Here is an 11498-nt window from a genome sequence, read left to right as displayed (position 1 = left end):
AGGCCCTTTTCATCCCAGCAGCTTCTCAAGGCCGCTAAGGCCATTCCCTGACCTCCCGATATGCCCTGGGGGCGGGGTGAGCTGCCCTGGGAGTCTGGCATTTTCTCTGATCTCCTCCCCACATCCCGCTCCCCCAAGCGCCCAGGCCACATTCTCCCTAGTCTGTCCACCGCCCTGCATGGCGTGAGAGCCAGAGACCAAAGGAAACAGGGGGCAGAGAGGAGCTGCAGAAAGGTCTCCTCCAAGAGGGGGCAGGTGGGGACATAAAGCACAACTTCAGTGTGGCTCTGCGGGCTGGAGCGTCATTCCTGTGGGTTCAATGCCCCAGCTGGGACCCATATGGGAGGCAACCAATCAATGCTTCTCTCTCACATTGATGTTTCTCTCTCTCTCCCCTCTCCTTTCTTCTCTCTCTAAAATCAATAAAAAGCATATCCTTGGGTGAGGATTAAAAAAAAGAAGAAGAGAAGCCCAAACTGGTTTGGCTCCGTGCATAGAGCGTCAGCCTGTGGACTGAAAGGTCCCAGGTTCGATTCCGGTCAAGGGCATGTACCTTGATTGCGGGCACATCCCCTGTTGGGGGTGTGCAGGAGGCAGCTGGTCGATGTTTCTAACTCTCTATCCCACTCTCTTCCTCTCTGTAAAAAATTAATAAAATATATTTTAAATAAAGAAGAAAAAGCAGCAGCAGCAGCAGCAGCAGCAGCAGCAAAACTGGCCTGAGCAGCCCACCCCCCAAAAACAAACCCACAGAAAACGGGGCGGGGCTCAGGGCTGCCAGGACCCATCACAGAACCTTCCCGACTCTGGTTTGGCATCAAACCAGGAAGGGATGCCCGCCCTTCTGGGATACCCTCTGCCTCTGGGGCCTTGAGTGTGCTGTTCCACTGGAAGCAGGATCCCAGGCAGCCCCCACATGACCTTTGGAGGCTGAGGGTGAACGGGTGTCTTATCTCTGCCCGCTGGTAGCTGGGAGATGGAGTTTGGAGAGCTTGCCCAGAGAGAAGTTTCTCAAGGTGGTGAGAAATGGGTGGTGGGAGGCAAGGTTTCTAGGAAGCAGAGGCGAGTGGCCCTCCTGGCCCAGTGACCGCTCATCCCACACAAGCACTTAACCTCGGGCTGACGCGGCCCTGGGCTGGGGCGCTCGCCTGGAAAGAAAGCGGCCTTTACTGGCCCTGGGGCTCAGGCAGAGCGGGGGCTCGGTGGTTGGGGCTTACAGCACCCCGGCAGGTGGAGAAGGGAGAGCCTGGGGGCCCCCCAAACTCAGTCTGCGTTCCGGGCTTGCTAGGCTGAGAGCCCCTGTGGACAGGGCCACGTGCCAAGTACTTGGGGAGAGGCAGGGTCCGCAGTCTGATGGCAGAGACAGGACCACAGGCTGCTCTTGAGTAGGAGAGTAGGGCCTTTGAAGAGACAGGATTAGATCTCACCCATTTCTTTTAATTGATTTCAGACAGGAAGGGAGAGGGAGAGAGAGAAAGAAACATGGATGATGGGAGAGAATCATTAACTGGCTGCCTCCTGTATGCCCCACACTGAGGACCAAGCCTGCCCTCCCTGAGGGCGTCCTTTCTAACTGAGGACGCCAGCAAAAGAAATGGGGGGGGGGTTAGAATACTGGGCCCCGGGCCCCAAAGGGCGGGGGGAGTAAAAAGGGGGCACTTAAGGCACCCTCCTCCCCGTGGGCAGGCTCTAGACAGCCGCTGGATACACCCAAATGTTAATCACCAATTAGCACAGTTCAGGTGGAAAGGGAAACTTTATTACGTGTAAAATGGCCCTAATGTGGCAGGCGCTGTGGGCTTAATTCCTTGAGATAAGATGCTTTTAGGCTAATCAGAGGGGCTGCGGGCGGGATATAAAGGAGGCTGGGCCGGCAGACAGTCAGAGGCAGCTCCGGCCAGGAGGAGGAGGAGGAGGAGGAGGAGGAAGAGACGCCCTGCCCTTGCCCTCTGGGAGGCTGGAAAGGACAGCGGTGAGAGGGCAGCTGGGACAGGGACCCGGAGGGGGGTGGCCTGGGACCCCGGGAGCTCGGCACCTGGCACCCCTTTCTCCTCTCCGTCGGAGGTATGGGGGCTCCTAAGCCCAGGTGACGGAGGCAGGAGGACGGGGTCTCGCCGCCCGCACATGTCGAGCCCTAGCTTTGGTTGTTAGGGCCTGGGAGGAAGGTTACTTATACTGACGCCCCCGGATGCAGCGGAGGGGTCAGACCTCAGAAAGAACTTCCCTGGGTGGAGAGAGCCAAGTCTGAGAAGGCAGAAGGGGATGGTTCCCGGGTGGTTTTCACTTCGGGCGAGAGGGCTGTGATGATTTAGGTGACAAGCCAGTGTGAGCCTGGGAGGCCGGCTGGTATGAGCTCTGGAGGGCTCTGAGGGGAGAATCCTGCCAAACCACATGCCTATGATGTCTAGCCACTGAGCCGGGAAGGGGGGCTGTCCAGGCACACAGATCCCACTGCTTACTCCTGCCTGGAGCACCCCTCTCTCCCTCCCCTCCCCTCTACTCTCCCCCACCCCCTGCCCCTCAGACTCCACTGAGACACAAAACAAAAAGGCAGCTCACCTCTGGGCCGGATTCCTTGCTCCTTCTAGTTACTAGCTGTTAATTAGCTACTAGTTACTTCTAGTTACCAGCCGTACTGCCCAGCACTCCCCACCCTCCCTGAGACCCTGCGTTAGCCTCTTAGGAAAACTCCGAACCACAGGACTCAGGACCCCCAGCACTCGGGACCCCCAGGGCTCTGAGGCATGCTGACCGCTCGCTCACACAGTGCTTCCCCCCCGTCCTGCTCCTGCTCTCCCTCAGCTCAGGAATAACCCTTGGAAGATGGTGGCCATGAAGCTCTCTCTGCTGCTGGTGTCCCTGCTCCTGGCCGTGGCGCTAGGAGAGAAGGAAGAGAGCCCTTCCAGGTGCGGAGAGGAGGGGGGGCGGGCAGGGGAGGACAGGGCTCTGGTCTTGGGGGCGTGAGAAAGCAGGAATCCTGGGCCAAGAGGAAAGAAGCTCCAGGGGACACTCTGCCAGGAGCCTAGCAGAGAGCAGAGTGAGGACAGGAGCAGAGAGGATTTCTCATGAGCTACTGGTTAGGCCTCTGGAAGGCCTTCTCAGTGGCTAAGCATCTGAAGCAGATGAATACACCTCCCTTAACCATTCATTCCGGCGAGCACTGGGTCACCTAACGGGATAAAGGGCCCCCCTCACCCCGTGTACAAGAGTGGGAGATACACGTGAAGAGTGGCCCACAAAGCCCTCCTGCTCTCCTGGCGCGTACAGGGCCAAGGGGAAGACAGACAGAACCACCCAGGCGAGCTGCAGACTCCCAGGAGTTCTGTGAGGAAGAGCAGGGAGCACTAGGCATGAGCACAGCAGGGGGCTTTGTGGTTTGGGGACCAGGAGAGACCTATCCGAGTAACGTGCTGGGCACTCTTGGCCGCAAGGACAGCACAGGCTCACGTACGTTCAGTGATGTAAACCCAGGCACGGCTGTCAGAGACGTATACGAGAAGTTGAGAACACAGACCTGGGCCCGGGCTGCCTGGGGTGAACCCTGGATCTGCCACCTATGCTGTGTGCTACATCCATCCCTCTGCTCCCTGGTTTCCTCGTTCACAGAAAGGGGGTGTGGCTAGAGTCTGCCTCCTGGGGTGGCGTGAGGATGGAGAGAGTGTGCGTGTTCAAGGGCTGTGAGAGGCCCTGCCTCACGCTCAGGGGCTCACTGTTGTCAGCGGTGACCGGGAACCGAAGACCTAAACCAGGCGTGGCCGGGGCGAGAGGAGTACAGGGAGGCCCTGGGAGCCAGTCCTTTGGGACCAGGGGCCCCTCTGATCCCTCTTCGCCCAGAAGCCGAAGCCACACACACTAACGAGGCAGGGAGTGAGCCTTTCGGCTGAAAATAAAGTCCAAGGGGCTCAATGCAGAGCCAAGAGGGCGTCTCCACAAAACATGGCCCCCCGAGAAATGGGCTGGTTCATGTGCACACGCTGGCCTCCTGCCAGCGACAGTCACGTGTGCCGGGACGGTGAACCCCTCCACCCTGCCCCTTCATGGCACCCCGGCTTCTCCTCTCCCCTCCCTGCCCCTCAGAGTCCACCTGAAGGTCAGAGGCTCCACACCTCGAGGCCGCAGGTACGCCGAGGGGACTTTCATCAGTGACTACAGTATCGCCATGGACAAGATCCGCCAACAAGACTTCGTGGACTGGCTGCTGGCACATCAGGGGAAGAAGAATGAGTGAGTCATCGCGCCAGCGCCTCCTGTCCCCAGCCTCCCGCTCCCTTCCCGCATCCAGACCAGGGCCATGGCGGCCCCACAGGGCCCTGCGATGCACAACTCCAGGTGGCGCCTCTCACTGAGGCGATGACAGGGAGCTGGGCCGCGGGGTGGCCCTGCCTTGGGCAGCGGTCCAGTGTGGGGGCAGGACTAGGGCAACCTCCCAACCCTTTTCTCCCAAGGGGAAGGTCAGGGAAGATGTGTGGGGCTGACCGAGGAGGCAGGGAGTGAAGGCAGGGCAAGCTGAGCTGCTGCCAATGACTTTTTGGTGGTGGCCTCTTCAGACTCGGGAAATAGAATGAACTGCCCTCGCCTACCTCCTTCTCTTTGCCAAATGTCTCCCTGCCCTCACTGCTTGGTTGGCATGGTAGGTTCTGGAAAGCTGTTCCCCGGCAGCTGAAGACAAGCGGTGAGGAGGCTGAGGGGAGAAAGAGGTACCCTCTGTGCTGCCACCCACTCCCTAATCCTTATCTTACCAGCTGGAAACACAACATCACGCAGAGGGAGGCCCAGGCCCTGGAGCTGGCCCATCAATCTAACAGGAAGGAGGCGGCCAGGGAGCAGCAGGGGTGAGTCAGCCCACAGGGGAAGGAGGGTGTGGGGCCTCCTGACCCACCCCCACCTCATTGTTCCCGCTCCCAGACTCCAGAGCAGGGCCAGGCCCCAGATAAGCAGCCCCTTCCACTCGGAGTTCAAAGAGGGGTCTTTGCTGAACTCTGGGAGGAGGTCAGCCTGAGCTTAGGGGAGAGGCCTGCGCGGGATGGGGGCGGGGTGCCTGGGAGGGGTGTGGGGCCGGGGTTTCTAAGATTGATGACTTCGTGTGTAGTTAGGGGCAGCTAAAGAGACCTCAGGAACCGGCTTCCCCACGTCTCCCTGCCACCCACCGGGAAGGACATCTGTGGGCCTGGGCCCACCCTGTCCCACGGCCAGTCCCTGAAGTCAGCTGCCCGCCTCTGAGGAGGCTGAGGAATCTATGGCACAGATCATTACGGAGAGCCAGTAATGTCCCCCCAGTAATCTCTTGAGGGTTCGGACTGCATTCTGGGATACTTGTAGGGTGGAGGGGGGGATGTCTGCCACCACAGTTCGGTTTGGCTTTGCCTGTGGTGAAGATTGGCAGGCAGATAGGGTTGGCGTTTTAAAAGCTGGGGGAACCCGGAGGCAGCTGTGTTGACTCCCTCCCTCGCCCCCTCCCTGGGAGTCCCGGCCGCCTATTTACTCTCTCTGGGTGGGGCCGGGGCTAAAGCAGCCCGCCTGGGCTTTCTCCTTTGCAGCTCCCTACCCACCAAGCCCAGGGAGGAGGACCTGCTGAAGGACTTACTGCTCCAAGAGCTGCTGGCCTGGATGGTGGATCAGACGGAGCTCTGCAGGCCCAGGTGGCAGAGGGGAGGCTTGGGTCGGCTTGTGTCGTGGTTATAAGCTTGAGTATTGGGGTCTGACGCAGGTTCGAATCTTCACCCCAACATGGGCTGGCCCAGTCTCAGGCTCCCCGAACTTCACTGTTCCCTTGAAAATCGGGCACTATTGAAACCGCTTCACGGGGCTGCTGTGGGTTTTAAATAAGATGCCGTAAGGAAAAGGCCGAGAGCAACCTCTGTGGAAAGTACGAGTTCAGCAATGGTGGCCGCTGTTAGTACTGTTTGCCCTTCTTTCTCAACCTCCTCCAGTGAGATGCTCTCTCCCCTTCCTGCCCACCCCCAGACCTGCCCATCCTGTCCTCAGCTCCACCTCTGTGCCCTGCTGCCGAGGCACCTTCCCAGGGATGGAGCCCCTGTAGTTGGAGGCACGATGCCCTTCCCTGTAGCTGCTGCTGGTCTCAGTGGTCATTGGATCCATATCACTATTAGGATCCATTTATGCCCTAGAAACAGTGGTTGGCAAACCGTGGCTCGCGAGCCATATGTGGCTCTTTGGCTCTTCCACAAAATACCACTTGCGGGCGCGCACGTACAGTGCCATTGAAGGAGGACCCTAATTAAGTTTCTAACATGTACCTACCTATATAGTTTAAGTTTAAAAAAAAAAAACTTGGCTCTCAAAAGAAATGTCAGTCGTTGTACTGTTGATATTTGGCTCTGTGGACTAATGAATTTGCCGACCACTGACCTAGAGGAAAGGGACAGCTGAACACCATGAGAGACCCATCCACCTAATGGGTGAGACAGGACACTCATTCCGAGTGCAGATTCCCAGGCACAGAAACCAGACATTTAGGCCAGCGGTCGCCAACCTTTCGGACCTCATGGACCACTGACCACCAGTTGGCGACCGCTGATCGGAGACTTCCATGCTGGGGAGCTGGGGAGGACTGAGGGCACAAACGTGGGAGGACTGAGGGAGGATGAGAAGGTGAGGGGAATGTGACCACGACAATAGAGAAGAGGGTATGAGAAAGTCTCAGTGCTTTTTGAATCACTTTGATTATTTATCATTAGAAAGGTACTCTGGAGGCAGGAGCAGTTGAACTATGGCTGGATGCCAGGATAAATTTACTTTGCTGATGCCAAGCTGATAACCACCCTCCGTCCCCTCCTCTCTCTCCTCTCCACAGGATTCAGTGACTCTGACTAAACCCCGCTCAGGACTGGACTCTGCCCTTCCCTGACTCAGCTCCTGGGTACCTAGACAAGCCAAATCAATAAAGTTTAAGCTGAAATAAATCCTTGTGCCCATTGTCAAAATATTATCAAATGTCTACTGAGCTCATTTATGTGCCGTGTACCACCCAAGAGAAAGAAGATATGGCTCTGACCTACCTGCTAATTCATCTATTTATTCTGTAAACACTTACTGGAAACTTAACATACGCGGGGGTTGTGCTCAACATGCGTGTAGAGCAATGAGGGAAATCAGTACAATCCCTGTCCCTGTGAGGGGTTGACAGGCTGGTGATGAAGACAGACCTTCATCTGTAAACACACACACACAACGATCACGGAGCATGCCGAGTTCTGCAGAGAGGAGGTTGTTATGAGAGAGGACAGAGAAACCGTATATAGGTGGAGTCAGGAGGGCCTCTTGGAGAAAATGACATTTAAGCTGAATAAGATTTGAAGGATAAAAATGGCAGACCAAGGGTGAGTGGAGCCTTCATATTAACCAGAGTTATTATTACAGCAACATGGGCAATGGGCAGAAGAGGACAGGCAGGTCTCGACAGGTGGGCGGAGGCCATGTTAGAGCTTTTAGATTTTACCCTGGGTGCAAAGACAAGTCTGAGAGGGATTTTAAACAAGGTCAAGTCACAGAGGATCTACAATATTTGCATTCCCAAACGGTCACACTGGTGAAAGTAAGAATTACTATAGCATAGCCCTTTAGCTGGTTTGGCTCAATGGATAGAGAGTCGGCCTGCGGACTGAAGGGTCCCTTCATTCTGGTCAAGGGCACATGCCCGGGTTGTGGGCTCGATTCCCAGTGGAGGGCATGCAGGAGGCAGCCAACCAATGATTCTCTCTCATTATTGATATTTCTCTCTCTCCCTCTCCCTTTCGCTCTGAAATCAATAACAATATATTTTAAGAAAGAATTACTAGTATATTGAGATGATTAGGGATGAAAGGGGAAGAGGAAGACCAGTAAAGAGGCTTTTGCAGGATTCCAGGTTTATACTAGGGTGGTGGTGGTGGGGACGGTGGGGGGAGCAAAGTGGGCAAACTCAATATACCCAAAAGTCAGTACCTTTACCTCCCATGTTCAGAGCCTTCCCCACCTCCGCTTGCTGCCTTCTCCAATGCCCTGCATCCACAGTGATGATATCTCGGGTCACCTTTCCCTGGAATGCCCTCCTTGATCTAGTCATAGTTTAGTAGACTACTAGAGTCAAGCACACCTAGATTCAAAGCACTTACTAGCTCTGTGAGTTAGCAAACTAGTTTCTTTCTCTGTGGTCAATAAAAGTTAACCTTTGTTATTATTACCCACACACTTAACCCTTAGTTGAAAAGGGTATTAGTTTAAATCAGGGAGTGGCAAGCAGGATGGCTAACGGTCTGGGCCAGTAACAAATGATCATGAGCAAAGTGAGGAGGGTGTAAGACAGCATGAAGGATGGGAACTGGGGAAATGGAAGAGACATGTTCGCCTAAAATCTTTCTGGTGCCAAACAACCCTCTTCTGAGAGCTGACTTGGCCTAAGCACTGTCAGTTTGCCATCTCTCCCATATTTGGTTTCCTCTCCTCTATAAACTCCTGAATGTGTACCACATAATTTAGAGCATGCCTTTGTTCAGAGGATGTATTTTAATGATTCTCCATGATAGTACCGAATGTCTTGGGGAGAAGTTTGAATCTAGATTTCTGAATTCTTGGGTATCTCTTGAAATCACTAAATCAGAAAGGGTTATTTTAAAATATTTTATGCAATGTTCTTGGTATGGGGCAGGCATTGTGCTCAATCTCATATAAACATTTTTTCAGCCAAAACCGGTTTGGCTCAGTGGATAGAGCATCGGCCTGCGGACTGAAGGGTCCGGCCAAGGGTATGTGCCTTGGTTGCGGGCGTATCCCCAGTGGGGGGTGTGCAGGAGGCAGCTGATTGATGATTCTCTCTATCGATGTTTCTAACTCTCTGTTCCTCTCTGTATAAATTCAATAAAATATATTAAAAACATTTTTAAAAATTTTAAAGTATTTTTTTATTCTTTTAAAAATAAAAATATACTTACTTATTTTAGAGAGAGAGGAAAAGAGGGAGGGAAGAGAAAGAAAAATCATTTTGTTGAGCAGAGCCCTGATCGGTTTGGCTCAGTGGATAGAGCTTCGGCCTGCAGACTGAAGGGTCCCAGGTTCTATTCCAGTCAAGGGCATGTACCTTGGTTGTGGGCACATCCCCAGTAGGGGGTGTGCAGGAGGCAGCTGATTAATGTTTCTAACTTTCTATCCCCCTCCCTTCCTCTCTGTACAAAATCAATAAAATATATTTTTAAAAAATCATTTTGTTGCTCCACTTATCTATGCATTCATTGTTGATTCTTATTTATGCCCTGACCGAGGATCGAACTCACAACCTAGGCTGACACTAACAACTGAGCGATTCGGTCAGGGCTGAAGTTTTTTTAAATTATTATTATTATTTTTTAATATATTTTATTGATTTTTCACAGAGAGGAAGAGAGAGGGATAGAGAGTCAGAAACATCGATGAGAGAGAATCATCAATCAGCTGCCTCCTGCACACCCCCCACTGGGGATGCGCCCGCAACCAAGGTACATGCCCTTGACCGGAATCGAACCCGGGACCTTCCAGTTCCCAGGCCGACGCTCTAACCACTGAGCCAAACCGGTCCCGGATAAATTATTTTTTTGTTGTTCAAATTTATAAACATCATTTAAAAGTCATAATGATCTCATTAAAGCCACATCACAACCCTTTAAGATAACACCATGATAGCTGCTAACCATGTTCTACACTGCCTCCATGAGGCAGAGAATTAAAAGCCTATCCTACCAGCCACCTTGCCGCAAGCCGGTGAGTCACTTAAAGCAAGTGAGGGCATCTGTTACAGTCAGTATTCATGGTGCACTGTGGCCACGAGCTTCTGAGAGTCGTTGTTAAATTGTCAGGAATTTTGAGAGCAGGCTGTAAAAACACTGATAGCTTGAAATTGGCCATGGATAGAGGATTTATACCATAGCAATCCAATGCCCTGCATTCACCTGGAGCCTCCTGTCCCACCTGGAGAGGTTGTTAAACACTTACCAGCATATTACTGGTCAGCATCCTTTCTCTCAAAGTATAAAGGAGAACAGATGTGTACGAATAAGGGAATAAGCACATCTGCTTGAGGATGGCAATGAGGTTTGTCAAGGGTCAATGTGTGTATCTAAAGGAATAAAGGAGTGAATACATATATGTGCATTTGAGGATATGGATAGTTAAATCTAAGGTCTAGGGTGTGAGTTAGGGGTCAGTGTGTGCACCTTATGCTGTCATACAGTGCGAGTCAAAAAGTGATAAATGGGCCTGGCTGATATTTCTCAATGGTTATTCTTGGTTGTAGGCTCCATTCCCAGAACATGCAGGAGGCAATCCATTGATGCTTCTCTCTCACATCCTTGTTTCCTCTCTCTCCCTTCCTCCCTCCCCTCTCTTCTCCACTCTCCTTAAAATAATAATAAAAATTAAAAAAATAAGTCAATGGAAAAAATATCCTCAGGTGAGGATTAAAAAAAAAAGTGATAAATGAAGGTGTGTGTAGATGGTGTCAATGGGTACCTAAAGGACCAAGTTTTTGTGTTAGCAAATGGTGTAATAGGAAAATGAGGATATGAGGTCAGTGTAGCAGTATGGGACTAGTGTGTTTTTCACAGAAAGCGGTGGGGAGGTATATTAGAAGTCAGTGTGTATGGGGGGTGGGGTCTGAAAAAGCTAGTATCTGTTGAAGAGGACAAATATACGTTTGAAAAAGGTTGTGTCTAAAGGAGCGTATGCTATCTGAGCTAGTGTCTGAGACTGAATCTGAAAGACAATTATGAAAGGCTGAGTGATTGTTTTAGCCTTGGTCCGTGCATCTGATAAGACTATCTTCTGCTTCAAATAACAGAAAAACACAAAGTAACAGCGGCTTTAACAAGATAGAAAATTATTTCTTTCTTGTAAACAGCCAAAGGCAGGCAGTCCAGGGCTGGAGTAACATCTCTGCTCCACGAAACCCTCAGGGACCCAGGCTCATAGGACTCACAGCTCCATCAGCTCTTAAGGCTGCAAACGGCAGCTAAACATCTTGCTACCAATCTCTGCACCATCATCTTATCCTTTTACTAGAACCCCCTCTAATAACATCATTCACTTGGGTTTTACCTGGACCTCATTCCCAGCCCAACTTTTCCTGCAGTTTCATACAGAAATAACAATTGGCCATTTCTCCTGTGATGGCCCGAAGACCTCAATTTCAAAACTACTCTTAATTATTGCCCCAACCTCATGCTGTGGTCTCCCCGCTCCCTCAATGGCACCATCCTTGGTGCTCAAGCCAGAAAATTGAGCATCCTGCTGACTTTCCCTACCCATCTTGGCCCCATATTGTCAGCTTTATCATTTCACCTTCTTCCTGTCTCCAGAATTTGCCACTATCTTAGTTCTGGCCCCCATCATTTCTAGTTTATTTGGCAGAAACAGACTTAAGTATAGGTCGCCACTACCTTTTCTAAACAAAAATTTCATCTTCTTACTCACTGACTTAAGAATCCTCCATATTAACTCATTTGCTAGACTCAATAATTACTGGAGGTGGG

General features: G+C 52.1%; 1 protein-coding gene across 1 annotated transcript; it reads left to right on the top strand.

The window, feature by feature from the left end:
- The first annotated feature begins 1920 nt into the window (after nt 1–1920).
- GIP (gastric inhibitory polypeptide) lies at nt 1921–6912 on the top strand. The gene is made up of 6 exons (XM_084863668.1): nt 1921–1972; nt 2803–2906; nt 4078–4224; nt 4743–4832; nt 5538–5639; nt 6815–6912. The coding sequence occupies exons 2-6, from the start codon at nt 2824–2826 to the stop codon at nt 6822–6824; spliced, it is 432 nt and encodes a 143-aa protein (XP_084719794.1). The 5' UTR covers nt 1921–1972; nt 2803–2823; the 3' UTR covers nt 6825–6912.
- Nucleotides 6913–11498: the final 4586 nt, after the last annotated feature.

The sequence above is a fragment of the Pipistrellus hanaki genome (genome assembly GCF_964339955.1).
Source record: "Pipistrellus hanaki genome assembly, chromosome: 16".
Taxonomy (NCBI): domain Eukaryota; kingdom Metazoa; phylum Chordata; class Mammalia; order Chiroptera; family Vespertilionidae; genus Pipistrellus; species Pipistrellus hanaki.
This window is presented reverse-complemented; position numbering and strand designations above follow the sequence as displayed.

Excerpts from the sequence above, each read along its gene's own strand:
- GIP (XM_084863668.1), top strand. The coding sequence starts at position 2,824 with ATGGTGGCCATGAAGCTCTCTCTGCTGCTGGTGTCCCTGCTCCTGGCC. Across the intron at positions 4,225-4,742 it reads CATCAGGGGAAGAAGAATGA|CTGGAAACACAACATCACGC; the intron begins GTGAGTCATCGC and ends TTATCTTACCAG. Across the intron at positions 4,833-5,537 it reads GCGGCCAGGGAGCAGCAGGG|CTCCCTACCCACCAAGCCCA; the intron begins GTGAGTCAGCCC and ends TCTCCTTTGCAG.